We start from the raw sequence: 27,856 nt of genomic DNA on the forward strand, positions 1-27,856 counted from the left end.
TGGTAAGAGGGAGCTGAGAAATTAATGCTAACTTTAAAAAACATAGGTCTAGTAACTGCCGTGTGCTCTGGCTTTCTTTTCTCTTTTATTAAATATTTCTTGAATATTTGTGGAAGCTACTGTATTAATTAGCATTTCCAGTAAATTTTCATTACAACCACCTTGTGAGGTGGCTGTTTTTAACTTCATTTTGCAGATGTGGAAACTTAGGCCAGAAAGATTAAATAACATGACCAAGTTCATTTAGTCAGCAGATGGAAATGCATAAATTGAGCTCTAAAACCGTGACCTTAACCACTGGATCATTAGATAGATAGTAATAATTGACTTGTGATACCCAGCATACCTTAAATCTCACCTCTATTAAAAGGGGTTGTTTTGTTTATATTTTAAAATTTAATACCTTATTTCTTTATTAGTATGCCAGTCTGATCAAAGTGAACCCCTCATTAATGGTATGTGTTTTACTTTTCTCCCCAGAGGATCTGAAGAGGCAAAATGCAGTATTACAAGCTGCACAAGATGATTTGGGACACCTTCGAACCCAGCTGTGGGAAGCTCAAGCAGAGATGGAGAACATTAAGGCGATTGCCACAGTCTCTGAGAACACCAAGCAAGAAGCTATAGATGAAGTGAAAAGACAATGGAGAGAAGAAGTTGCTTCACTTCAGGCTGTCATGAAAGGTAAAGACAAAAAAGATATAGTTTATGATTTTCTAAGCTAAACTGATTCAGCGAATCTTAAAATATATCCAGAGTTTCATTTGTGGTTGTATGTACTGTCATCATCAAGATTTACTTTCAGATGAAAGGGAAGTCACTGATATTATAAATGGATATAAGAGACAGGCTAGTAAAGTCAATGAATAAAGCTGTATGGGCACAGGAAATGTGCTGGACTAGAGAGCTGCCATGCAAAGGGTAAAGTAACTGTTTACATTGATGAGCTTCAGCTAGTTATTGCCCTTCCAATGTAGTCTGGCCATGTGGTTTAGATTTTTTTTGGAGATGGAGTCTTGCTTGTTGCCCAGGCTGGAGTGCAGTGGCATGATCTTGGCTCACTGCAACCTCTGCCTCCCAAGTTCAAGTGATTCTCCTGCTTCAGCCTCCTGAGTAGCTGGGATTATAAGCATGCACAAAATTAGCCTGGCTAATTTTGTGTTTTTAGTAGAGATGGGGTTTCGCCATGTTGGTCAGGCTGGAGTTGAACTCCTGACCTCAGGTGATCCACCCATCTTAGCCTCCCAAAGTGCTGAGATTACAGGCATGAGCCACTGTGCCTGGCCTGATTTAGGTTTTTTGAAAAACTTTGTGTGTGAAATCTTTACTGCACTCTGTGGGGTAGAATGGCTGATGGGCTGGGGTAGGCTTTATGAGCTGCCATCTTACAACCTTTGCTCTAAAAGAAGAGATGCAGTTTAGTCTCTGACTCCTTTTGGCACTAGTGCTTAATTACTTACCAGATTTCTGAGAAGATGATGATGAAATGAAGTAAGTTGTCACTGAATCTTTGGGTTACTGGAATTAGTTAATATTCTAAATGTGAAATATTGATGACTTTTTCCACTGTGTTTGCAATTGTGTGTCATTTTTTGCCTTAATGCTCCTTATAAAAACGCAGATGAAGCTAGCCCTATTTCTGAGTGTGTAGCTATGGCTTAGCCGTTACTCTAGGCTTCATGTAACAAACCTGACTACAGTGGCTTACCAAAATAAGAGTTCATTTTTTTCCCAGAACATGAAGTCCGGAGGTAGATAATCTAGGCCTGGTTGCATTGGTCCCATGATGTCACCAGTGCCTCAAACTCCTTCATCCCTTCTGTTCTTTCATCCCTAGCATATGGCTTTCAGTTTCATCTTTGCCTCAGCTGAAAAATAGCTGCTTCTCCTTGAGTCTGCATCAGAAAAGCAAAAATTTTCTAGAACTGTCTAGCATATCCCCCTCACTTTGTTGACCAAATGTGTGGTCACTCATAACTACAAGGGAAACTAGACAATGTAGTTTTAAAATTGTGCAGTTTGACTTCATAAAAAAAATTGGAGTCTTACTAGTAAGGAAGAAGGAGTAGAAATTAATGGGTAATCAGCAGGATCTGTCAATCAGCAGGATCTGTCAATTTTTTTTTTTTTTTTAATACCTAGGCTTGAGTGCAATTGTACGATCTCAGCTCAATGCAACCTCTGCCCCCTGGGTTCACACCACAGACATGTGCCACCACACCCAGCTAATTTTTCTTTTCTTTCTTTCTTTTTTTTTTTTTTTGTTTTGAGACAAAGTCTTACTCTGTTACTCAGGCTGGTGTGCAGTGATACGATCTAGGCTTACTGCAACCTCTACCCATGTTCAAGCTGTCCTCGTGCATCAGCCTCCCCAGTAGCTGGGATTACAGGCACCTGTCACCATACCTGCTAATCTTTTTAATTTTAGTAGAGATGGGATTTTACCATGTTGACCAAAATGGTCTCAAGCTCCTGACCTTAAGCTATCTGCCTGCCTCTGCTTCCCAAAGTGCTGGGATTAATTTTTCTATCTTTGGTAGAGATGGGGTTTTGCTATGTTAGCCAGGCTGGTCTCGAAATCTTGGCCTCAAGTTATCCACCCGTCTCGGCCTCCCACAGTGCTGGAATTACAGGTGTATGTGAGCCACTGTGCCTGGCCTTATTGTAAGATTATATTAAAGATAAATCCATTTAAAAAAAAATTTTTTTTTTAATAAGACGGGGTTTCACCATGTTGGTTAGGCTGGTCTTGAACTCCTGACTTCAGGTGATCCGTCCACCTTGGCCTCCAGAATGCTTGGATTACAGGCGTGAGCCGCTATTCCCGGCCGATAAAGCCATTTTTTAAAGAACTTATAGAATTTGCCTCAGCTTACAATCTTGGGTTCTAGTAAATTATTCCAGAAATATATCCCTTTTCTCACACTTTGAGGTAGTGGGATTGGGGTGACGTGTATGTTTGCCTTGGGGGCCACAGTATAGTGTCTAAGAACATAGATTTTGGAGTTGGCCTTAAGCTTGAATTCTAGTTTTGCTTTATTCTGGGTGTGAAACATTGGCCAGACTATTTAATCTTTCCTAAGGTTTCCTCATTCATAAAATAATATGTGACACAGGTTTATTGTGAGATTAGAAGTGATGATTTAAAGCCTTTATTTCTGTATATAGTAAGAACTAGAACTAGTTTTGTTTTTTTAGTGAATTAAACATTTTCCAGAAATTAGGCGTAAGCTTTTTATATAACTTTAAAAATTTTAGTGTGTCAGGATTTTTTTTTCATAATGCTTAGATGTGAAATATGTGGTGATGTTTTGTAGAAACAGTTCGTGACTATGAGCACCAGTTTCACCTTAGGCTGGAGCAGGAGCGAACACAGTGGGCACAGTATAGAGAATCCGCAGAGAGGGAAATAGCTGATTTAAGAAGAAGGCTGTCTGAAGGTCAAGAGGAGGAAAATTTAGAAAATGAAATGAAAAAGGTATGAAGGAATGTGTTCATCTGTAGAAATATTTGAATTCAAATGCAAATTGCTTTACTGTTATTGTTGTGTAATAGAAAGTAATAGAAGTACTTTGATATTTTCTGTGAGAGTAATTATTTGGACACCAACCTAAACATAGTACTAAATAATGTGATACCCTTCCCCAGTTATATCTATGGCTAACTCTCATATTCTTCAAATTTTTGATCAAATGTCACTACTTCATGGGGTCTATCCTGACCACCGACCATTTAACATTGCAGCCTGCCAACTTCCCTCTGCCACTGTCACTACTCTCATCTCCCTTATCCTTCTCTAGTGTTTTCTTTCCATCACACATATTTCCTTATAATACTACACAGAGTTCACCTACTGTGTGTTATTGTTTACTGTCTTTCTTTTCTTGCTAAAATATAAGCTCTGTGAAGGCAGGAATTTCTCTTTGTCTCTCTCTTTTTTTAATTGATTCAGGGTACATGTGCTTGTTTTTTATTTGTATATTCTAAAAGCCTAGCATACTGTCCAGGAGATAGGTGCTCAAACTCCTAAATATTAGTTGAATGGGTGTCGTTGCTTGATGATTGTGTCAAAGGAAAGTTTTAGAATAGATGTTAGTTTTCCTTCTTTCTCAGTGTCCTTTGGTTTCTGTATACCACATATTATGTACTACATATGCATGAATATAATACCATATAATACTTGAACATAGGGCAACTAAATGTAAAAGTGAGACATTTTATCATTGAGAAAATATTAAAAGCTTTTTAGGCAGTTAAATGAACTTTTACATTATTTTATATGCATATACATATTTATAATCACATTATATAAAGTAATTAGTAATTGATTTTTTTTTCAGTTGAATTTGTTATGGCTTTTTGGTTCCTCATCCTTAGTTCATTCTTCAAATATATGTGTATTTTCATTTTTTAGAACTGTTTACTTGAAAAATTGCAAAGATAGTACATGGTTCCCATGTACTCCATACCTAGTCTCCCGTGTTAATGTTTTACATCAATATGGCACATTTGTCACAGTTAATAAGCCTGTATCAGTTTATTTTTATTAACTCAAGTCCATTTTTGTATTCAGATTGCATTCATTTTTACCTCATGTCCTTTTTTTCTGTTCTAGGATCCCATCCAGGATACCACATTGCATTTAGTCCTGTCTCCTTAGGTTCCTCTTGGCTGTGACAGTTTCTCAAATTTTTCTTGTTTTTAATGACCTTTCTGTCATTTTTAAAGTGCTCTTTAAAGATTTTCGTTTATGACAACATTCAGTACTTGGAATTGTGAAGTCATACTTATATTAATAAATAGCTTGATTTGTGATTAATTCTTTGCTTCCTCTCTTTTTTTTCCTGTTGTTTTTTATCAGATGACCTTTATAAGCAGCCTAAACTAGCCTTGACTGAGATATTTTAATCTAATTTGCCTTTTCCAAATAGTATTCAAAATAATGTAAATGTTGGCTTTGTAAGGACCTGAAAACAAAGTGAATCTGAACCCCTGTTTTTTGAGAGAGATGATTTTTGGGGAAAATCCCCCTCACGTTTGGGCATTTATGATATTTTTCCCTATCATGAACAACTTAGTCCTAAGTTTGCGCTCATTTAAATTTAGTGAATTAGGTTAATTTTCAGTTTCTCTAGAAGGAAAAAAGCTAACTTTTTGTCTGCTTTTCTCTCTCTCTCTCTCTCTCTCTCTCTCTCTCTCTCTCTGTGTGTGTGTGTGTGTGTGTGTGTGAGAGAGAGAGAGAGAGAGAGAAAGTTTCCAGTTTACTAGTTTATGTAAGTTTGTTCCTTTTAATCCATGTTTCTGAGAATGGACTTTGGAAAACAATGATAGTTTTAAGGGTCATTATCTGAGTTTGTTTCATTTAGATGGTAAAAGTAAAATAATATTTAAAGTATCTGCTTAATTGGATTGAAGCCTTTTTATAGCAACATAATTTTCTAACATTTTAGAAAACATATTCTATTTTGTGTGTTTAAAATCAGCCCTTTAAACAGTCGTAAGAAATTATTGTCTTATGAACTTAGTAACCCAGGAATTTCAAAAATAACCAGGAGTTTAAAAAATTATTTATTAAAAAAAATTATTATGTGTATTTTCCTTTATATATGGGGTATTTTCTTAATTGATTAAGAAGTCAAATTTGTTACAGTGAATTCATTTTCCCATTTATTCCCAAATTCTAAACGGAATATTTGGGAAAACTTTGATTATGACTTCACATTCAAAGTAATGCACTACTTGAAAGTTAGACATGAATTCAGTTTTGTGAATGTTAATATAGTGCCTGGTTGAGTTACTTGTTATACTAATTTTTAGCAAATGGAAGGGTCAGAGTTTCCTAGAAAAGTAGTAAATGAATAAGTCGTAGCATTCAATTCTTTTTAACCATAGGCCCAAGAGGATGCTGAGAAACTTCGATCTGTTGTGATGCCGATGGAAAAGGAGATTGCAACTTTGAAGGATAAACTGACAGAGGCTGAAGACAAAATTAAAGAGCTGGAGGCCTCAAAGGTTGTGAAACAATGTAATCCATTTGCTTGAAATCCAAGATTCTGCCCTAATGCCATGAACAAAATTAGAATCAGTAATACGGGAAAGAAGACTGTAATTTAGACCATGCATCTTAAGAATCTTTCTTTAAAATGCAAAAAACTGCTTTGGGATAGTTTTGCTCTTATGGTCACTTAAAATAATCGCAATAAGCGTGTTTTATCACAAGCGCTGCTTTGTTGCAAAGTTAGTGTTCATTTTCTTAAGAAAATGAGACCCTGTCTCATTCCTTTTCCTGTTAAGGAAAATAAACTGCTCAAAGTTGACCTTATTTTCTGAAGCTCCAGGATTGATCTTTTAGAGATAATGTGGCTATAGTATTGGTGAATTTGTTGGCCATAAAGACACAGCAAAGGGATTAAAGTAGGAACAGGCTAGGTGTGTTGGCTCACGCCTGTAATCCCAATACTTTAGGAAGCCAAGGCAGAATTGCTTGCACCCAGGAATTTAAGACCAGCCTGGGCAACATAATGTGTTCCTGTCTCTACAGAAATGTTTTTTAAAATTAGCCAGACATGGTGGTGCATGCCTGTTGTCCTACCTACTTGAGAGACTGAGATGGGAGGATTGCTTGAGCCAGGAGTTTGAGACTGTAGTGAACTAGTAGCACTCCAGATTGGGTGACAGAGTGAGACCCTGTCTCAAAACAAAACAAAACAAAACAAAAGAAGCAATGAAAAAAATAAAAGCAGTATAAAAATAAATGGGAATTTGTCAGTAATCTTGGTCAATGTAAACTGATGCCTATGTTTAAAAGAGATTATCACATTGGATTGTAAAAATCTAACTTTATATTACTTATAAGAGCTATGCCTGAAATCAAACAACAAGGTAAGATTGAAAATATTAGCTGGGCATAGTGGTGTGTGCTTGTGGTCTCAGCTACTTGAGAGGCTGAGATGGGAGAATTACTTAAACCCAAAAGGTTGAGGTTGCAGTGAAATGTGATCATGCTGCTGCACTCCAGCCTAGGTGATACAGTGAGACTCTGTCTTAAGGGGAAAAAAAAAAAAGAAAAAAAAAGAAGGCTGGGCACAGTGGCACACACAAATAATCCCAGCACTTTGGGAGGCCTAGGTGGATGGATCATCTGAGGTCAGGAGTTTGAGACCAGCCTGGCCAACATGGCGAAGCCCCGTCTCTACTAAAAATACAGAAATTAGCCCGGCGTGGTGGCATGTGTCTGTAGTCCCAGCTGCTCAGGAGGCTGAGACAGGAGAATCGCTTGAGCCCGGGAGGCGGAGGTTGCAGTGAGCTGAGATCGCGCCACTGCACTCCAGCTTGAGTGACGGAGCGAGATTCCATCTAACATAATAATAAAAGAAAAAAGATTGAAAATAAAGGGATAAAAATAGACAGTGTCAATTCTAACGAAAAGAGAGCTGATATAGCAAGTATAGTATCACAAAGATAGGATAAGGGAAAAAAATCACTAATAAAGAAGGATCCTATCTAATAAACAGTTCGTCAGTAAGATATAATAGGCATGAACTTGAATGCACCTTCCATAGTCATGAAATGCATGAACCAGGAATGACAATTATAAGGAGAAACTGACTTTCACAAATCTAGTAGTAGATTGAAATTGACCTTTAGGGAATGCAATCAGAAAAAATTATTAGAGCTATAGGCATTTTGAACTGTCAGGTTAATAATTTAAATGTAGTGGACACACAGAGAACTCTGTACTCAAGAAGGAGGTGGTACCTTATACAGTACTAGAACATAATCGTTAAGAAGCTCAGCATTTAGTAGCCTGTGTTACCTTGGGCAAATTACTTAATCATACTGTGCTTTGATTTTCTCAACTGTAAAATGGGGATAATAAGCCCACCTACCTTATACAGCTATTATGAGGAACATATAAATTAATACCTATAAACATTTAGGATAGTACATGTGACAAGCTATAGTTATTTTTAGATCCATTATCTTAGAATCGAGGTTATACAGACCCAGTTCTGTAACTATGGGTTAGTCAGTTATTTACATTCAAATGATAGTTAAAATGCCTGGACATCAAAAAAATACTCATGAAAAAAGTAATTACAAAATATGTATAATGATGTGAATGTCTAATGCCAGATCTTTAAAAAACAAGTACAAATTGAAAATAAATGGAAAGAAATAATATAAATAATAGCAGAAATTTGTGAAATAGAAAAGCAAAAGAACAATAGAGACTATCAACATAATGAATTAATAGAACAACTAATGCTACAGACAAATCTCTAGTAAGACTGTTCAGGAAAAATGAAAACAACAAAAAAAAGGCAAGTCAGAAGTGAGGCCAAGTGTGGAGACTCATACCTGTAATCCTATCACTTTGGGAGGCTGAGGCAAGAGCCCAGAAGGCCAGGAGGTTGAGGCTGTGGTGAGCCATGGTGGCACTAGTGCACACCAGCCTGGGCAAGGGAGCCTGTTTCAAAAAGGAAAAAAAAAAAAAAAAAAGCAGAAAACAGACACATAACTACAAATCAGTAGAAATTTAAAATAACAAATGTTATGAACAGTCATACAAATAAATTTGAAAATAGATTAAATGAAAAAGAATTCTAATAAAAGATAGTCAAAATTGTTCCAAAACAGGAAAGCTAAGATATTAAAGAAAGTGGATCTACAGTAAAAAATCTTACTGTCTCTTGTCTCCTCTCACCAAAAGACATTAAACTATTGGTTTTACAGGTAAGTTTTTCCAGACTTTCTGGAAAGAAAGAATTTTCTTATATTTTATAAACTGTCAGGGAATAGAAAAAGAGAAAGCTTTCCAGCTCATTTTAGGACACTAGCAGATCTTCACTACAAATGAACAAACACTTAGGTAGTAGGGGAAAAAATTATAGATCTTTCTCAGGAATACAGAAGCTAAAATTTTCAACATTGTAGCTAAAATAAAGGGGGGAGAAATACATCATGACCAAGTAGGATGTATTCCCAGGAATTTATCAGAAAAATCTATTATTGCAATGTACACATAAAATGATTGTAGAGGAAATGTATTCATCTTGGATTCAGAAAAGTATTTGAGAAATTTAACCACAAAATAACTTAGTTAAAGGGCAATTTATCAAACCTTTAGCAAACATAGTTAAGGATGAATGTTTAGCAGCCTTACCATTAATGATGGGAACATTATAGGGCAGACCCATGCTCAGTAATTCAGAAATGAGGCATAAGAACTGGAAAGAAAGCAATGAGACTGATTTTATTGTGTAAAGAAACCAGAGAATGTACAACAGATTGTTAGACCTATTGAGAGTTTAACAGTTTGAAAGTTATTCCAGCAAAATTAACGTACAAAAATATTGTTTTTCTATGCCCTAGTAATACCCAGTTGAAGAATGTAGTGGGAGAAAAGATTGATTCTATTCACAGAGTTAAAAAAAATAAAAATAGTTACCTACCAATACAGCTAAACAAAGATGGGCAGAGTCTTTATAGACTACATTATAAATGAAGACCTGAATCTATGTATTTTCCTGAATGAAAAGATAAGAGCATTGGGCCAGGCACAGTGGCTTATACCTTTAATCCCAGCACTTCGGGAGGCCAAGGCGGGCGGATCATCTGAGATTAGGAGTTCGAGACCAGCCTGACCAGCATGGCGAAACCCCATCTCTACTAAAAGTAAAAAATTAGCCGGGTGTGGTGGTGGAAGCCTGTAATCCCAGCTACTCAGGAGGCTGAGGCAGGAGAATCACTTTAACCTGGGAGGTGGAGGTTGCAGTGAGCCGAAGTCATGCCATTGCACTTCAGTCTGGGCGATAGAGTGAGACTCCATCTCAAAAAAAAATAAAAAAGAGCATTATAAAGTAGACATTGTATCTCCAAATTAATCTTTAAATTTCACTCAGAATTCAACAGTGTTTAGTAAGGAACTTGATAATTCAGTTCTAGAAGTCGACTTCATATAGAGAAGTAAACGAACAGAAATATACTTAGCAAAATTTTGAAGACAAGATGTGGAGACTTGGCCTACCTATCAGATGGTAGGACTGCAGTAAAGTTACTATAATTAAGATAGTTTGTTACTGGTTTAGGGATAAACAAATGGGCCAATAAAACAGAATAGAAAGCCCAGAAATAGACCCATATATATGTGTAAATTTGATATATGACAGGTGGCATTACTAATCAGTGGGGGAAGAATGGATTGTTAAAAAATACCCTTTTTGGCTGGGTGTGGTGGCTCATGCCTGTAATCCCAGCATTTTGGGAGGCCAAGGCAGGTGGATCACCTGAGGTCAGGAATTCGAGACCAGCCTGGCCAACATGGTGAAACCCTATCTCTACTAAAAATACAAAAATTAGATGGGTGTGGTGGTGGGTGCCTATAATCCCACGTACTTGGGAGGCGGAGGCAGGAGAATCACTTGAACCAGGGAGGCAGAGGTTGCAGTGAGCCAAGATTGCACTCCATTGCACTCCAGCCTGGACAACTAGAGCAAAACTGTGTCTCAAAAAAAAAAATTTTTTTTTTTTTCTGGCCAGGTGTGGCTGTAATTCTAGCACTTTGGGAGGCTGAGATGGGCAGATTGCTTGAGCTTAGGGGTTCAAGACCAGCTTGCACAACATAGTGAAACCCTTTCTCTGCAAAAAATATAAAAGTTAGCCAGATGTGGTGGTATATGCCTGTAGTCCAAGCTACTCAGGTGACTGAAGCACAAGAATCACTTGAACCCAGGATGTGGAAGTTGAAATGAGCCAAGATTACACCACTGCACTCCAGCCTGGGTGACAGGTTTATTCCTAAACCAGTAACAAGCTGTTTTAATATAGTAGCTTTATTGTAAGTCTTATTATCTGATAGGTAGGCCAAGTCTCTCCACCTTGTCATCCTCAAAAATATTTCTTTTTTTTTTTTTGAGACGGAGTCTTGCTCTGTCAGCAAGGCTGGAGTGCAGCAGTGTGATCTTGGCTCACTGCAACCTCCTCCTCCCAGGTTCAAGTGACTCTCTTGCCTCAGCCTCCTGAGTAGCTGGGATTATAGACACCCACCACCATGCCCAGCTAATTTTTGTATTTTTAGTAGAGACAGGGTTTCGCCATATTGGCCAGGCTGGTCTCAAACTTCTGACCTCAGTTGATCTACCCACCTCAGCCTCCCATTGCTTGATTACAGGTGTGAGCCAATGTGCCTGGCCCAAGATGTCTTAAATAAGACAAAATATTGACTGTGAAAGGAAAACTGGCAAATTTAGCTACATTATAATATAAATGGCTTTGTTAAAAGATGCTATTAATACAAAAAGTTGAAAAGAGAAGCTACAGACTATGAGAAGGTATCTGTACCTCATACCTGACAAAGTGTTAATATCCAAAATAATGAAAAATTGCTAAATTGGCTGGATGTGGTGGCTCACACCTGTAATTCCAGCACTTTGGGAGGCCAAGGCAGGCAGATTGCCTGAGACCAGGAGTTTCAGACCAGCCAGGGTAACATGGAGAAACCCTGTCTCTACTAAAAATACAAAAATTAGCTGGATGTGGTGGTTCATGCCTTATAATCCCACGTAGTTGGGAGGCTGAGGCACAAGAATTGCTTTAACCCAGGAGATGGAGGCTGCAGTGAGCTAAAACTCAGTGGCAAAAACAATTGCCAAGTCAACAAGTGACAAATAATTCTAAAGATAAACAGGGAAAGTATATCCAGGTGTCATGGCGCATGCCTGTAATCCCAGCTATTTGAGAGGCTGAGGCACAAGAATTGCTTGAACCCAAGAGGCAGAGGTTGAGGTTGCAGTAAGCCAAAATTGTGCCACTGCACTCCAGCCTGGGTGACAGGGCGAGACTGTCTCAACAAAAAAAAAAAAAAAGGAAAAACTGATAAAGTGTATGAACAATCAGTTCACAGAAGAGGAAATCAGAATAGTCAAGGAATGAGAAAAGATATTCAACCATACTAGAAATTGGGGAACTGTAAATCTAAGTGGGACATCATTTTACCCTAACCAGGTTGTAAGTATTACAGACGAATTTGTCACATTCACCCTCTATTGGTGTATGTGAAACTCTTCTGCTTAAGCCCCTATTGTCAAATTGTGCCCCCAGTTGAGTGTTTTTGGTTTCTCATGACCTTCGTTGCTTCTGTACTTTCTCCTGCATAGATCCTGATACCATGTATATTTTTCTGAATAGGTAGCTTTCAGTGATTTGTTTGTACCCTCTCCTGTTACCTGGCTTTTTGTAGATGTCTATTTGTTTTTGGTTTGGGTCATTACAGGGTATGGAACTCAAGGTAATTCAAATACTATGTCATTACTGCCATCGTCTTCCCAGGTGATGTAATCTCTGCTCACTGCAACCTCCACTTCTCAGATTCAAGTGACTCTCCTGCCTCAGCCTCCCGAGTAGTTGGGATTACAGGCACCAATCATCATGCCTAGCTAATTTTTGTATTTTTAGTAGAGACGTGATTTCGCCATGTTGGCCAGGCTGGTCTTGAACTCCTGATGTCAGGTGATCCACCCGGCTCGGCCTCCCAAAGTGCTGGGATCACAGGCGTGAGCCACTGTCTCTGGCCCAAGATTTCTTAAATAAGACAAAAATATTGACTGTGAAAGGAAAACTTGCAAATTTAGCTACATTTAGTTCAGTGGTGCAGTCTCGACTCACTGCAGCTTTTGTCTCCCAGGTTCAAGCAATTCTTGTGCCTCAGCTTTCCAAGTAGCCGAGATTACAGGCATGCACCACCATGCCTGCGTAGTTTTTGTATTTTTAGTAGAGAGAAGATTTTTCCATGTTGCCCAGGCTGGTCTCAAACTCCTGGTCTCAAGCAATCTATTTAGTAGTTTTCAAATATTAGAAATTCATTATAAATTAAACCAAATGTTTATTTCCAAAAGTAATAACTGGTAGAATTAGTGGGTTATATACCACCATTTTAAATCTGCCATACGGACTCTTTTGACTATCAGCTGAATTACTCCTGTCTTCAGATGTTAGAGAAAGTATTTCACAATAGTTGGCACTTTACCGTTCTTTGTTCATATAATGTGCTAGGCTGACAACCTTCAGTGAAGCATCAAATGATTGCTTAAGTAGTCACTTAAATCTTTGACTATTATTGCATGATGGCCTGGGAGTAAAGATAACTGAAAACAGATAAACTATTTTAAATTTGAAGTAGAAATACAAACAGCATGAAAAGGACCTCGAATGTGATACTATATATAACCCTTTAAAAAAGTTGAAAATTAACTAGTGTTAGAATTTAGAATGAACAATTTATATGACAGTCTAAAGTGACACAGTCTTTGATTTTCTAGCGAAGAATTGCATTATTATTATTTTTTTGAGACAGAGTCTCCCTCTGTCTCCCAGGCTGGAGTGCGGTGGTGCCATCTCAGCTCACTGCAACCCCCGACTCCCGGGTTCAAGTGATTCTCTTGCCTCAGACTCTTGAGTAGCTGGGATTACTGGCGGGTGCCACCATGCCCGGCTAATTTTTTAAATTTTTTTATTTTTAGTAGAGATGGGGTTTCACCATGTTAGCTAGGATGATCTCAATCTCCTGACCTTGTGATCCACCTGCCTTAGCCTTCAAAGTGCTGGGATTACAGGCATGAACTACCATACTTGGTCTGCAATTTTTTTTTTTTTGGTTATAACTTTCCTGTATTAGACAGTATTGTTAATATTTTGAGTATTATACTTAATTGATCAAAAGAAATAAAGAATTTTTTAAAAGATACGGTTTTATTTTATTTTTTGGAAACAGTATCTTGCTCTGTCTCCCAGGCTGGAGTGCAGCAGTGCAGTCATGGCTCACTGCAGCCTCAACCTCCTGTGCTCAAGTCATCCTCCCACATCAGCCTCTGGAGTAGCTGGGATTGTAGGTGTACGCCATGATGTCTAGCTAATTTTTAAATTTTTTGTAGAGACAGGATTTCTCCATGTTTCCCAGGGTGATCTCAAACTCCTGATCTCAAGCGTTCTGACCACCTTTTCCTCCCAAAGTGTTGGGATTACAGGCATGAGCCACCACGCCTGGGCAAGATATGATTTTAAAATGTATTCTGCGCTTACCTTTAAGTCATTACCGTGTGAAACTAGTTACTTGTTCCATCATAACTTTCTCTTTTTTACTTCCATGAATATACGTATCTGTGAAAATGTCTTCTTTTTTTGCATTTAATGCATTTGGAATTCCCTCACCAGAAATCAAAGGAAAGCAAACTTAGAAGTGTATGGTATCATTTTTGTCCTTAGAAATTAACTACTGATTTAAAAAAACAAAACATACCTTGTGTTACTGTTATAGGTAAAAGAGATACATGCATATGGGAATACAAATTAGAACTGCCTTTTTGAAAAGCAAGGGACAAAACTGTCATGTGTAATTTCAATTGCATATTTTATTCAGGTGGTATAATTATGGATAACATCTATTAATTATGCTATTTTCCCAGTTTTCTATAATAAGTACATATTTGTTTTTATAATTAAAAATTATAAATATTAACTTACGTAGATGTAACATGTAGACGTAAAAGTAAGTGTAAATTTTTTTAAGGCATGGCCAGAACTTACCATCATTTTGTACCTAAGATATAAACTTGTAAATTTCAGTTTAATAGAATTGCATCTTCTTTCAGGTTAAAGAACTGAATCATTATCTGGAAGCTGAGAAATCTTGTAGGACTGATCTAGAGATGTATGTAGCTGTTTTGAATACTCAGAAATCTGTTCTACAGGAAGATGCTGAGAAACTGCGGAAAGAACTGCATGAAGGTAAATATATATTCTGTATATTTTTATCTTAATCTCTAAGAACCATATAAGTTAAATTGATGTTGATTAATAACAATGACAGATCTTAAAATAACAGTGCAGTGCATTAGTGATTCAGTTTAAGCTTTGTAGTTGGTTTAAATGTACTCACGAAAAGCTGAAATTATGGTTTCTTTTTGCTTCATGACCTCAGTAATAACCTCATAAGGCACCTGGGTGCAGTGGCTCTCACTCCTATAATCCCAGCACTTTGGGAGTTCTAGGCAGGAGGATCACCTGAGGTCAGGAGTTCGAGACCAACCTGGCCAACATGGCGAAACCTTGTCTCTACTGAAAAAACAAAAATTATCCAAGCATGGTGTCACGTACCTGTTATCCCAGCTGCTTGGGAGTTTGAGGCATGAGAATTGCTTGAACCCAGGAGGCGGAGGTTGCAACACTGAGGTGAGATCACACCACTGCACTCCAGCCTGGGGAATATAAGGAAGGTTTGTCTCAAAAATAACAAAAACAAAAAACCCACCAACTTCACAAGGCGTGAGCTCTAAAAGAAAGATAATAAAGCAAGGAATTTCTGCTTAAACTGCTTTACCCTCCCCACCCCCAACTCATTTTGATGGAGCTGTATTAGCAAAAGTGAGAATGGAAGAGGACAGAGAGTGTATTCTGGAGGCCCTAAGTTACAGACGGTTTTTCTATTTTTCTTTTTAATCGCTACCTCAAGTATTTTACTTGGTAAGTTACATACTGTTTTTAAGGGACAATTTTGATTTCACTAGTCTGGTAGCAGAATGATACATAAATTGACTCTATTTTCCAGCGGTGCATTCTTTCCCCACTAAAACATACTTTTGGCTGGGTGCAGTGGCTTATGCCTGTAATTCAAGCACTATGGGAAGCCGAGGTAAGCAGATCATTTGAGGCCAGGAGTTTGAGACCACCCTGGCCAACACTGCGAAACGCCATCTCTACTAAAAATACAAAAATTCTCCAGGCATGGTGGTACACACCTGTAGTCCCAGCTACTCAGGAAGCTGAGGCAGAAGAATCACTTGAACCAGGGAGGTAAAGGTTGCAGTGAGCTGAGATCACAGCACTGCACTCCAGCCTGGGCAACAGAGTGAGAGACTGTCTTATAAAACAAAACTATGTAGATACACACACACAGACACCCACACACACAGATACACACTTTTATCTTCAGTTCTTCTAGTGATTTCTATATACCTGGAGCTCTTAACCTTTTTATGTCATGAGTTCCTTTGGCAATCTTGTGAAACCCTTTCACAGTAATGTTTTTAATACATAAAATATATAAGATTACAAAAAAACCCAATTATATTATAAAATTTACCAAGATGTAAAAAACATCAAACTTAAAGTAATAAATGTGCTAGTTCATTAAATACATTAAATAAGTTCTAGCAGCAGGTTCAATAACTACTGCCATTTTAAAGTGGCGATAAGCATAAATAACACTAAGATATCTGTAACTGAAATGAAATATGAAAATATCTGATTTCCATTAGTGACCAAGTCATAGGTATTGTTAAGCTGCTGTGGCTTTTTTGCCTGCATTTTATAATTAAAGCAAATGATAAATTTCAGTTAGAAGATTGTAAAAATAAAGATGTAGCTTTTTTTTTCATCCAAATGTATGGACTCCTTGAATTCTTACTGTTGCTACAGGTTGTAGTAGTAAAACATATTTTAGTATCAGGATTAGGACTGTGGTGATCGAGTCCTACTATGAATACTTTTAAGTATATCAAATAGTGTGGGAAATATAGCTATAAATAATTCAAATTTGCATATGAGTTATTTTCCAAATAGTGGAAAGCTGAAATGATACAAGTCTATGGAATTACTTCATAAAATACTATGAAAATAACCCAAACCACCTGCAGTTTTGGCCTTCAGGAAACAGTTTCCAAATGTGCTATTGCAGAAAAAAGACTCATATTCTTTTTTTTTTTTGAGACAGAGTTTCACTTTCGTTGCCCAGCCTGGAATGCAATGGCATGATCTCAGCTCACTGCAACTTCTGCCTCCTGGGTTCAAGTGATTCTTCTGCCTCAGCCTCCCAAGTAGCTGGGATTACAGGCATGTGCCACCATGCCCAACTAATATTTTGTATTTTTAGTAGAGATGGGGTTTCTCCATGTTGGTCAGGCTGATCTTGAACTCCCGACCTCAGGTGATCCTGATCTGCTCACTTTGTCCTCCCACAGTTCTGGGATTACAGGCGTGAGCCACCGTGCCCGACCAACACTCACATTCTTAAAGGTGTCCAAAATAACTAGTTCAGTTTAAATTATGTCCCTCCAACACTTAGTTATTGAGACTACCAAACCTTCTTAATAAACCTTGAAAAGTATCTGAGAAGATTAATTAAAATGAGGAAGAAGACTGGGTAATTTCCATACTGAAACACTCACACCAGACAATAGTCTTGAAATGAAAAGAAAACATAAAAACCCAGCAGTGGCTGGGCATAGTGGCTCATGCCACCGTGCGAGGCTGAGGTGGGCAGATCACCTGAGGTCCGGAGTTTAAGACTAGCCTGACCAACATGGAGAAACCCTGTCTCTACTAAAAATAGAAAATTAGCTGGGTGTGGTGGCGCATGCCTGTAAACTCAGCTACTCAGGAGGCTGAGGCAGGAAAATTGCTTGAACCCGGGAGGTGGATGTTCCGGTGAGCCAAGATTGCACCATTGCACTCCAGCCTGGCAATAAGAGTGAAACTGCATCTAAAAAATAAATAAATACCAGCAGCAGTGTAACTTATAGCCTAAATTAGGAATTAGTCATACAACCAAATTAATACAATTGCATATTATTTGTGCTGTGCTTGGAAGTGTGTTAGGATTCAGCAGTGCCACCAATGGAGTGGTCAGTTCTTTTTGTCCCAGGAACAGGTAGGCTTCTTAAAAGAAGTTGTTCTTAAGTGGAGTTTTCGAAGGTGGGTAGGGGCTTGTCAGGTAGTCAGAGAGAAGCGTGACATTAAAAGCCATTTGCATGTGTTCTAGCTAGGTAAGAAAATCTAAGAAAAGCAGTTCAGCACGATTAGAATACAGGAGACAATGGGCAAAATGTGAGGTTGGAGCAGTAGACACAGGCTAGGACATGGAGGTCTTAATGCTAAGAATGTCAGACTTTATCATATGGGCAGTTTGGAGCCTCTGTAGGTTATTTTCTCTTAAATAACAGTTTTATTGAGATAAAATTTGTGTTCCATAAAGTTCACTCGTTAAAGTATACAATTCAGTAGTGTTTTTTTCTTTTTGAGACAGAGTTTCCCCCTTGTTGCCCAGGCTGTAGTGCAGTGGCACAATCTTGGCTTGCTGCAACCTCCAGGTTCAAGTGATTCTCCTGCCTCGGCCTCCTGAGTAACTGCGACTACAAGCATGCACCACTACGCCTGGTTAATTTTTGTATTTTTAGTAGAGACAGGGTTTCACCATGTTAGCCAGGCTGGTCTTGAACTCCTGACCTCAGGTGATCTGCCCGTCTCAGCTTCCTAAAGTGCTGGGATTACAGGTGTGAGCCACCACACCCAGCCTAGTAGTTTTTTAATATATTTACAAAATTGTGCTTCATCATCACTGTCTAATTACAAAACATTTTCATTACCTCAAAAAGAAATCTGGTACCCATTTACAGTCACCTCCTGTGTCTCTGCCTCCAACCCTTGGCAACCACTAATCTACTTTCTTTTTCTTTTTTTTTTTTCTTTTGAAATGGAGTCTCACTCTGTCGCCCAGGCTGGAATGCAGTGGTGTGATCTCAGCTCACTGCAACCTCTGTCTCCCGGGTTCAAGCAATTCTCTGCTTCAGCCTCTTGATTAGCTGGTATTACAGGCACCTGCCACCATGCCTGGCAAGTTTTATATTTTTAGTAGAGACGGGATTTCACCGTCTTGTCCAGGCTGGTCTTAAACTCCTGACCTCAGGTGATCCACCCACCTGGGCCTCCCAAAATACTGGGATTACAGGTCTGAGCCACCACGCCTGACCTCTACTTTTTATCTCTGTGGACTTGCCTATTCTGGACTTTGATATGAATGGGATTTTATAGTATGTGCCTTTTTGCGTTCTGGCTTCAGTGAAGGGTTTTAGACTGGAGAGTGGTAATATCAGTTTTGCATTTTAGAAAGTTCAATCTGATAGCACTGTGGTGAATAGAATAGGGAGGGCAAGACTGAGGGCAAAAGAATAATAAAGGGACCTCTGTTGTGTTAAGTCATACGTGCTAATCAAAGGCAGAAGCCAGAAGATAGATGTATCATATTGCAGAGGAGGCAGAATTAGCAGATCTCTGTCGTAGTTAAATATGTTGGGGTAAGGAAAAGTCAGAAGTATGAGTTGTCTCAGGTTTCTGGCTTGGGTGGCTTGGTAGATGGGTGGATAGAACATCTCTTTTCAGTAGTAGATGGCTGAGCTGATGAGTATCAACAATGCATGCATTTTACAAAGACTCCTTGACTTGTCGTAAGAAGTCTATATTAACCGGAACCAACGAGGATTTCTGGATAATAAATTTATCAGAATGTATTAAACATGATTAGGAGTGGTTATTCCCCCTTTGGCCTTTGGAGCAGTGTTTCCCAAAGTATGTTCCCTTGAATACTTGTTATTTGAGTTGTACTGTGGAATTTTTTTTCTTTTGTCAAATAAATTTGGGAAAGCTGTATTATATATCAACTTCCAAGAAAACATAGACATGATTAAGACTCTGAGTTCAAAGTCCTGCAGTAAAGAAACCTTTAAACATTTATTTAATTATGGAGGAGCCTTTGCAAAATAATAATAAATTTCTCCCTTTAACTTGAAGTTTCTGAGACTTACTAAGCACAAAAGTCTTTCTTTGCTGTGTTCCTAGGAGTACACTTTGGGAGACTCTGCTTTAAAGAGATGGTGTGGGGATAGGTTGCCCCTTGGTCCAGCCAAGGACAGAATCCTAGACATGTGGGCCGTTGGCCAGACCTAAACAATTTCTGTGCTAAAGAAATTGCCTACCATTAAAATACAGTGTTTTTGATTTGTGGTGGGGGGTTCCTAAACAGTTTGCCATCTCTTGGAGCAAGAGCGACAACAACACAACCAGTTAAAACATACGTGGCAGAAGGCCAATGACCAGTTTCTGGAATCTCAGCGTTTACTGATGAGAGACATGCAGCGAATGGAGATTGTGCTAACTTCAGAACAGCTCCGACAAGTTGAAGAACTGAAGAAGAAAGATCAGGTGAATAGAAGTTTTATGGGACTGATTTGCTTTGTTAGTAATGTCTCCCACCACATGTTAGTAAGGTCCCCACCACAATGCACCACTGCATTACCTTATGAATATTAAGATTGACTTAAGCTGAAACAAGGGTGATGTATGCCACTTTAAAAAACATAATAGCTATATTTGGGGGGTTTTGTTTTTCATCTTTAGAAATGGCCTTCTCTGGGAGGAAAAACTGATTTAGAAATGATCTTCAGTGAGTACAGGATGCAGCAGTGCATATTTCTGAGAAAATCTTTCTCTACCGTGCTGACCAGTTCTCCTAGTACTCCTGAGTGTTGTCAGTCCAGGCCAAGTCTTTGGTGACATTGCTCTAAAACAGGCTTGTCCAGCCTGCAGCCCTTGTCTCTGAATGCAACCGAACACAAATTTGTAAACTTTCTTAAAACATTTGCAATCCTTTTTTTTTTTAACCTTATCAACTATCACTAAGTGTTAGTATATTTTGTGTGCAGTCTTCAATGTGGCCTAGGGAAGCCAACAGATTGGACACCCTGCCCTAAAAGCTCTACTAGGTGGCATGATACGGATGAGAGGCTGAGTAACAGGAAATGGCAGGTGTTCAGAGTGCTGCATATTCAAGTTCCTGTTTCCTCTTTATCTTTTAGTTATTTAAATTGCATAAGTAATACACACATACACATACACACACACACACATGCACATTCTCACAATATTTTTATTTTAAATACAAAGTGAAAAAAATATATAAAATGATCAAGTGTAAAATCGTCCTTAATATCTCCACACCTCCCTGTCTCAGAAGATTGCCTTTACTGTTTGGCAGAGAGTCTTCTAAACCAGTTCTGTGTGTTCATGAGTGTTTATTTAGGGTGTCATTTTTCCTCTTTTTATTTTATATATATATATAATAATTATTATTTTTTTTAAGACGGGGTTTCACCATGTTGGTCAGGCTGGTCTTGAACTCCCGACCTCAGGTGATCCACCCGCCTTGGCCTCCAAAGTGCTTGGATTATAAGCATAAGCCATCATGCCCGACCATCCTCTTACACAACTGTAGTTATAAGTATTTATTCTAGGCAGGACGTGGTGGCTCACATCTGTAATCCCAGTACTTCGGGAGGCTGAGGCAGGAGGATTGCTTGAGCCCAGGAGGTCAAGACCAGCCTGGGTTATGTAGTGAGACTCCGTTTCTACAAAAAATTTTTAAAAATTAGCTGGGCATGGTGGTAGGTGCCTATAGTTCCAGCTGCTTGGGAGGCTGAGGTGGGAGGATCACTTAATCTGGGAGGCAGAGGCTGCAGTGAGCTGTTAGCACATCACTGCACTTTAGCTGTGGGTGACAGAGCAGGACCCTATCTCAAAAAAAAAAGCATATACATTTTCCATTAGCATTATCCTGGACATATTTTCATGTCAAAGTTGTATTTTGTGCTTGACTTTAGCATGGTTGTACCATATTGATTTGCCCTTTCTCCTTGTAGTGAGCATGTAGGTATTCCCCCCCCCCCCTTTTTTATTATCTCAAATAATGTTACAGCTAAATCTTGGACCATGTTGTGTATGTGTACAGATATTTCCCTAGGATAGCTATGTAAAAGTATTCACTGCCTTTCTAAGTAATCTTGCAAAACATTTCAAATTGCTTTATGTGACTTAGGTTAGATTTTGTTTTGCAAAGTTTCTTCTTTTTAAAATTCCTTTTTGTCACTTAATTTGGACTCATTTATTGTGTGTGTGTGTGTGTGTGTGTTTTCTTTTTTGAGACAGGGTTTTACTCCAGTCACCCAGGCTTGAGTGCAGTGGCACAATCTTGGCTCACTGCAACCTCTGCCCCCAGGCTCAAGCGATTCTCCTATCTCAGCCTCCTGAGTAGCTGGGACCATAGGCGTGTGCCACTGTGCCTGGCTAATTTTTGTATTTTTAGTTGAGCATGTTTTGTATGTTTAGTTGACAGGATTTCACCATGTTGGCCAGGATGGTCTCAGACTCCTGACCTCAAGTGATTCGCCTGTCTTGGTCTCCCAAAGTGCTGGGATTACAGATGTGAGCCACCATGCCCCACTGCCATAAAATTTTAGATTCTAAAGTACAGATCTTATCCTACCTACTCTGATGCCCATTAAAAGAGTCTAAACTTGATGTGGCCTGGTGGCTCACACCTGTAATCTCAGCACCTTGGGAGGCCGAGGCAGGTGGATCACCTGAGGTCAGGAGTTTGAGACCAGCCTGGCCAACATAGCAAAACCTTGTCTCTACTAAAAATACAAAAATTAGCTGGGCGTGGGGGCACACGCCTGTAGTCCCAGCTACTTGGGAGGCTGAGGCAGGAGACTTGCCTGAGGTGGAGGTTACAGTGAGCCGAGATCGCACCACTGCTCTCCAGCCTGGGTGACCAAGTGAGACTGTCTCAAAAAAAAAAAAAAAAAAAAAAAGAGTCTAAACTTAAGATGATCATTTAAAACCTTTGAGCTCTTACTATGTGCTAGCATTGTGCTAAGGCTTTATGTGTAAACTTTTATCTCAGTTGGTTATCAAAAAAACAACTTTCCATAAACAGTAAGGACTACAATTATACAGTTCCTGTGTTCTAGATGAGTAAACAGGCTGAGAGGTCGGGCAGGGCCCATATGAGGCTTGAACAATCTCTGATTCCAGAGTCTAGGTGCTTACTCACCACCTCTTTCTCCATGTCCTTTACTTCTCATGTACCTGCCCATTTTTCATTTATATCAAATTATACAGAATTCCTCCACAGGGCTGCTTTTCCATGTTTCTGTCTTTTGTATGTGCTTCCTTTCTCCCTAGAACCCTTAATTGTCTCTTCTCATTCAACTGGCAAACTGATCTTACTGATCTTTCACAATTCAGCTGAAGTGTTACCTCCTTTGGGTCGCCTTTGCTGGCTCCTTCAGTGTTTTTCTCCTTCTTTAGAACCTTGTGCATACTTGTAATTGTTTGTCTCTCCTCACTCGGTTGTTTTAGAGTACATTGAAGGTATAAGGTATTTTACTCATCTTTGTTGAGTGAATTATTATGTCAACTTCATTCCTTTTGTACTCATACATTTGTTAATGTTTCTAATGTATGTGTAACATTATAAAAACTTTTTCAGCCGGGCGTGGTGGCTCAAGCCTGTAATCCCAGCACTTTGGGAGGCTGAGGCGGGTGGATCACGAGGTCGAGAGATCGAGACCATCCTGGTCAACATGGTGAAACCCTGTCTCTACTAAAAATACAAAAAACTAGCTGGGCGTGGTGGTGCGTGCCTGTAATCCCAGCTACTTAGGAGGCTGAGGCAGGAGAATTGCCTGAGCCCAGGAGGCGGAGGTTGCAGTGAGCCGAGATCGCGCCATTGCACTCCAGCCTGGGTAACAAGAGCGAAACTCCGTCTCAAAAAAAAAAAAAAAAAAAAAAAACTTTTTCAGGCGGGCTGTGGTGTCTCATGCCTATAATCCCAGCACTTTGGGAGGCCAAGGTGGGAGGAACGCTTGAGCCTGGGAGTTTGAAACCAGCCGGGACAACAGTGTGAGACCTCATCTGTGCAAAAAAAACTTAAAAATTAGCCAGGCATGGTGGTGCACGCTTGTGATCCCAGCTACACGAGAGGCTGAGGCGGGAGGATTGCTTGAGCCCAGGAGTTCAAGACCAGCCTGGGCAACAAAGTAAAACCCTGTCACTACAAAAAATAAAAAGATTAGGCTATGATCCCAGCTACGTGAAAGGATGAGGTAGAAGAATTGCTTGCGCCATGGAGGCTGCAGTGAGCCATGTTTGCGTCACTTCATTCCAACCTGAGTGTCAGAGCAAGACCTTGTCTCAAAAACAAACAAAAAAAACTTTTTCATATTTGTTTTCTACAGTAATCACAAGGAATGGTCTATGTAAATTTTTTCATGGATCATGTAAAGTGGTTTTGCTTTCTTTTGTTTTGCCTTACTTTATTTAGTATACTTTTCTTGGAAACTGCTTCCTGACTTGTTCTTTATACTGGGGTTCTTAGTTTGTGCTTATAGGATTAAAATATTTTGTCATGGCCTGTGCTTATAGGATTAAAATATTTTGTCATGGCCAGAGGCCCTTAGATGGGATTACAAAACAAAGAAGCATAAGTGGCCGGTTTTCTCTTATCATAATGCTCTATTCTTTCTTATTTGTTTTGAATGGTTAAAGAACTATGTCACTTATTAAATAGGTTACTTGGGTAATATGCATTTTTTTTCTTTCTAAATTTTAGGAGGATGATGAACAACAAAGACTCAATAAGAGAAAGGTTCACAAAAAAACAGATGTTGAAGAAGAAATAAAAATACCAGTAGTGTGTGCTTTAACTCAAGAAGAATCTTCAGCCCAGTTGTCAAATGAAGAGGTATAGTGAATCTATAATTAAAGTCATTATATATACACAATGTCAATAATTTTAGCTTACTCATACATTAGTTAATTACACTGGTCATATGAGACTTAAGAAGTGCATAGCTACTAGGTGAAAATTAGATGAAAATGACAGTATTTATTTTCAGTTGTTTTTAATGGCATAGGTGGCACTATTCGAAACATATTGCAGCTTCATTTGCTGTCTGTAATAATTAGATGTTCTTTTTTCCAGTATTTTCAAAATTTAATACATTAGAATAAATCTTTAAATAATGTCTGCAAAGTCTTTTTTGATGTGAATAGTACATGTTGCTAATACTTGTCCTTTTGTTTAAAAGAGGTTATCTAAAGCTCTGAAATGCTAAACTCCCTACAGCATATATATGAGTATGGACCAGTATTAGGTTTTAATCCCTGATGACAGTGGGTGAGGTTTGGCACCCAGGGTAAAACGACACAACAGGATAAAAGTTTCAGTTACTAGGAATGGGTAGAGTAGAGACACCTGAAAGTGTTAGGTGTTCTGTGGCCTTGTCACCTCTCACCCACAGTGTGGCAAGGGCCTTCTCATTGAGTTTCCTGTCTCATTTTGCCCCATTCCACCGTATTACTGTCGAATTCATTTTCTTAAGTGCAGCTGCAGTCAGGCCACTCCCCCACTCAAAAATTACTTTTGAGTCCCATTACCTATATAATTAAACACAAATTCCTCACTCAGACAAATAAGGCCCTTCATCATCTGGATTGCATTTTAGCTACAGCGGTCATAATCTTGGACTGTACTTATACCTAGTCTGTTGGTTTCTTCATTTGGAGTACTTTCCTCCATTGCCATTCTGAGTATTGAAATCCTTCTCATTTTTCAAAGCTCGTGCGGGTTACCTAGTTTTCAAGGAAATGCTTCTATTATTGCCTTTAGATCCCCCAAGATCCCTAGCTTGGCATACAAAAGCATTCACAGTTGAATGGTCCTGCTGGCCTCACTCACTGCTCTCCACTTTTCTGTAGCCAGACCTGTGCACTTACTGTTCATGTGTATGTGCCCTGTCCCTGCTGTTTAGGATCATGCGCACTTCCTTCCCCCCACCTTCTTTTCTGGCCTGAAAATGAATTTCACTTAAATTGGATAAGGGTCTTGTCTTTACTTTCAGGGGTATCATGCTTCTGTTTACTTTGCAGATTTACTTTGAGCCATGTATAATCTACTTCCTGGTGGTTTATATGCCCATGTTTACAGATTGTTTGATGTTTAAGAAAAACTTTTTTTTTTTTTTTTGGTTTTTTTTTTTTTTTGAGACGGAGTTTCGCTCTTGTTACCCAGGCTGGAGTGCAATGGCGCGATCTCGGCTCACCGCAACCTCCGCCTCCTGGGTTCAGGCAATTCTCCTGCCTCAGCCTCCTGAGTAGCTGGGATTACAGGCACGCACCACCATGCCCAGCTACTTTTTTGTATTTTTAGTAGAGACGGGGTTTCACCATGTTGACCAGGATGGTCTCGATCTCTCGACCTCGTGATCCACCCGCCTCGGCCTCCCAAAGTGCTGGGATTACAGGCTTGAGCCACCGCGCCCGGCCAAGAAAAACTTTTAAAAAAATTTAGTAGACACTAAAAAGTGATGTATATTGTAGTTATTTTGTTCATTCTTTGTTTTGGGACATAGACTAAGAACCGCTTGTTCTAATTCTGCTGTGCCTTTTAAAAAATAGTTAGACTCCCAAGAGAATGTCTCAATTTTTTGGTACAGCCAATGATTACATAGTGTTTTCATCATGCAGTAATCTATCCAGGAAAGTTTAAAAGCAGGAAAACAGGAAAGGGACATTTGTTGTGATTTACAGAGAAGTATTTTTATTTTCGATTCTCTCTTAACAGATCTGTAGACTTACAGAGCTGGTGTTTTGCAACTTGAATGTTGAATGTAATTGTTTTGTATCAAGAATCATGACACAACTCTTGGTTTAGAGTTAGTCTGAAGCCTGGCTAACATAGTGAAACCCCATCTCTACTAAAAATACACAAATTGACAGGACAAGGTGGCATATGCCTATAATCCCAGCTACTCAGGTGACTGAGGCACAAGAATCGTTTGAACCCAGGAGGTGGAGGTTGCAGTGAGCCGACACTTCACCACTGCACTCCAGCCTGGGTGACAGAGTGAGACCCTGACTCACACACAAAAAAAGTTAATCTGAGATGCTTTGGAGAGTTAGATTTATGGCTAAAGATATTTGAAATTTGCAGATCTCACATTTTCTTTAACTTGATGCTTAGAATATGCTTTTTTGTCTACAAAAATGTTCATTATGGAAAATTGGGGAAGTATAGAAAAGGCCATAATACAAAATAAAAATAACTGGTAGATCATCCTACTCAGAGATAACAACTAATATTTTGGTATATATCTCTTTTTTCCTTTTGTTTTCTTTTCCAGAGATAATATATATGTTAACATATGTGTTTCTCTTTTTTCTTTTTAATTTTTTTTTTTTTAAAGATGGGGTTTCACCATGATGGCCAGGCTGGTCTTGAACTCCTGGACCTCAGGTGATCCACCCACCTCAGCCTCCCAAAGTGCTAGGATTACAGGCGTGAGCCACCGTGCCTGGCTTTTTTTTCTTTTAAATTTGAGACAGGATCCCACTCTCACTCAGGCTGGAGTGCAGTGGTGTAATCTTGGCTCACTGCAGCCTCGACCTCCCAGGCTCAAGTGATCTTCCTGCCTCATCCTCCTGAGTAGCTGGGACTACAGGTGCCCCCCATCATGCCCAGCTGATTTTTTGTAGAGTCTGTGTATCAACGTGTTACCGAGGCTGGAACACATGTTTGTATTTGGCCTTAAAAAAAAAAAAATTTTAGACAGGGTCTCACTCTCACTCGGGCTGGAGTGTAGTGACGTGATCTCAGCTCACTGTAACCTCCGCCTCTCATGTTCAAGTGATTCTCCTCCCTCAGCCTCCTGAATAGCTGGGATTACAGGCATGCACCACCATGCAAGGCTAATTTTTATATTTTTAGTAGAGACGGAGTTTCACCATGTTGGCCAGGCTGATCTTGAGCTGATCTTGTTATTCGCCCACCTCGGCCTCCCAAAGTGCTGGGATTACAAGCTTGAGCTACCATGCTCAGCTCTATTTGCACTTTTAAAACATAGATTTTAACTACATAATGTTTTGTGTAATTTTTTTCTCTTACTTAAATCTACTTTAAGGTTTTGGCACATCATTAAATGTTTTTCCCCAAAACGATATTTAATGGCTGGCATAATTTTAGCATGTAAATGTACTATAATTCTTTTAACCAATTCCCTACTAATCACTTTGTTAATTTTTGCCTTTTTTTGTTTTTTTGAGACAATCTTATTCTGTCACCCAGGCTGGAGTGCTATGGTATGATCTTGGCTCACTGTATCCTCCACGGTTCGAGTGATTTTTGATGTCT

General features: G+C 39.0%; 1 protein-coding gene across 3 annotated transcripts in view; it reads left to right on the forward strand.

Moving 5' to 3' along the window:
- RABEP1 (rabaptin, RAB GTPase binding effector protein 1) overlaps positions 1-27,856 on the forward strand; it is a 133,656-nt gene that overhangs the window by 75,220 nt on the left and 30,580 nt on the right. For all 3 annotated transcript variants that reach the window (XM_074388509.1, XM_039476336.2, XM_074388510.1), the window contains 6 exons: positions 481-684; positions 3,318-3,478; positions 5,893-6,012; positions 14,649-14,784; positions 19,853-20,031; positions 24,278-24,409. In XM_074388509.1, the coding sequence (XP_074244610.1) occupies positions 481-684; positions 3,318-3,478; positions 5,893-6,012; positions 14,649-14,784; positions 19,853-20,031; positions 24,278-24,409 (932 nt within the window). The remainder of the gene's footprint in view (positions 1-480; positions 685-3,317; positions 3,479-5,892; positions 6,013-14,648; positions 14,785-19,852; positions 20,032-24,277; positions 24,410-27,856) is intronic.

This window comes from Saimiri boliviensis, chromosome 17 (assembly GCF_048565385.1).
Source record: "Saimiri boliviensis isolate mSaiBol1 chromosome 17, mSaiBol1.pri, whole genome shotgun sequence".
Lineage (NCBI taxonomy): Eukaryota > Metazoa > Chordata > Mammalia > Primates > Cebidae > Saimiri > Saimiri boliviensis.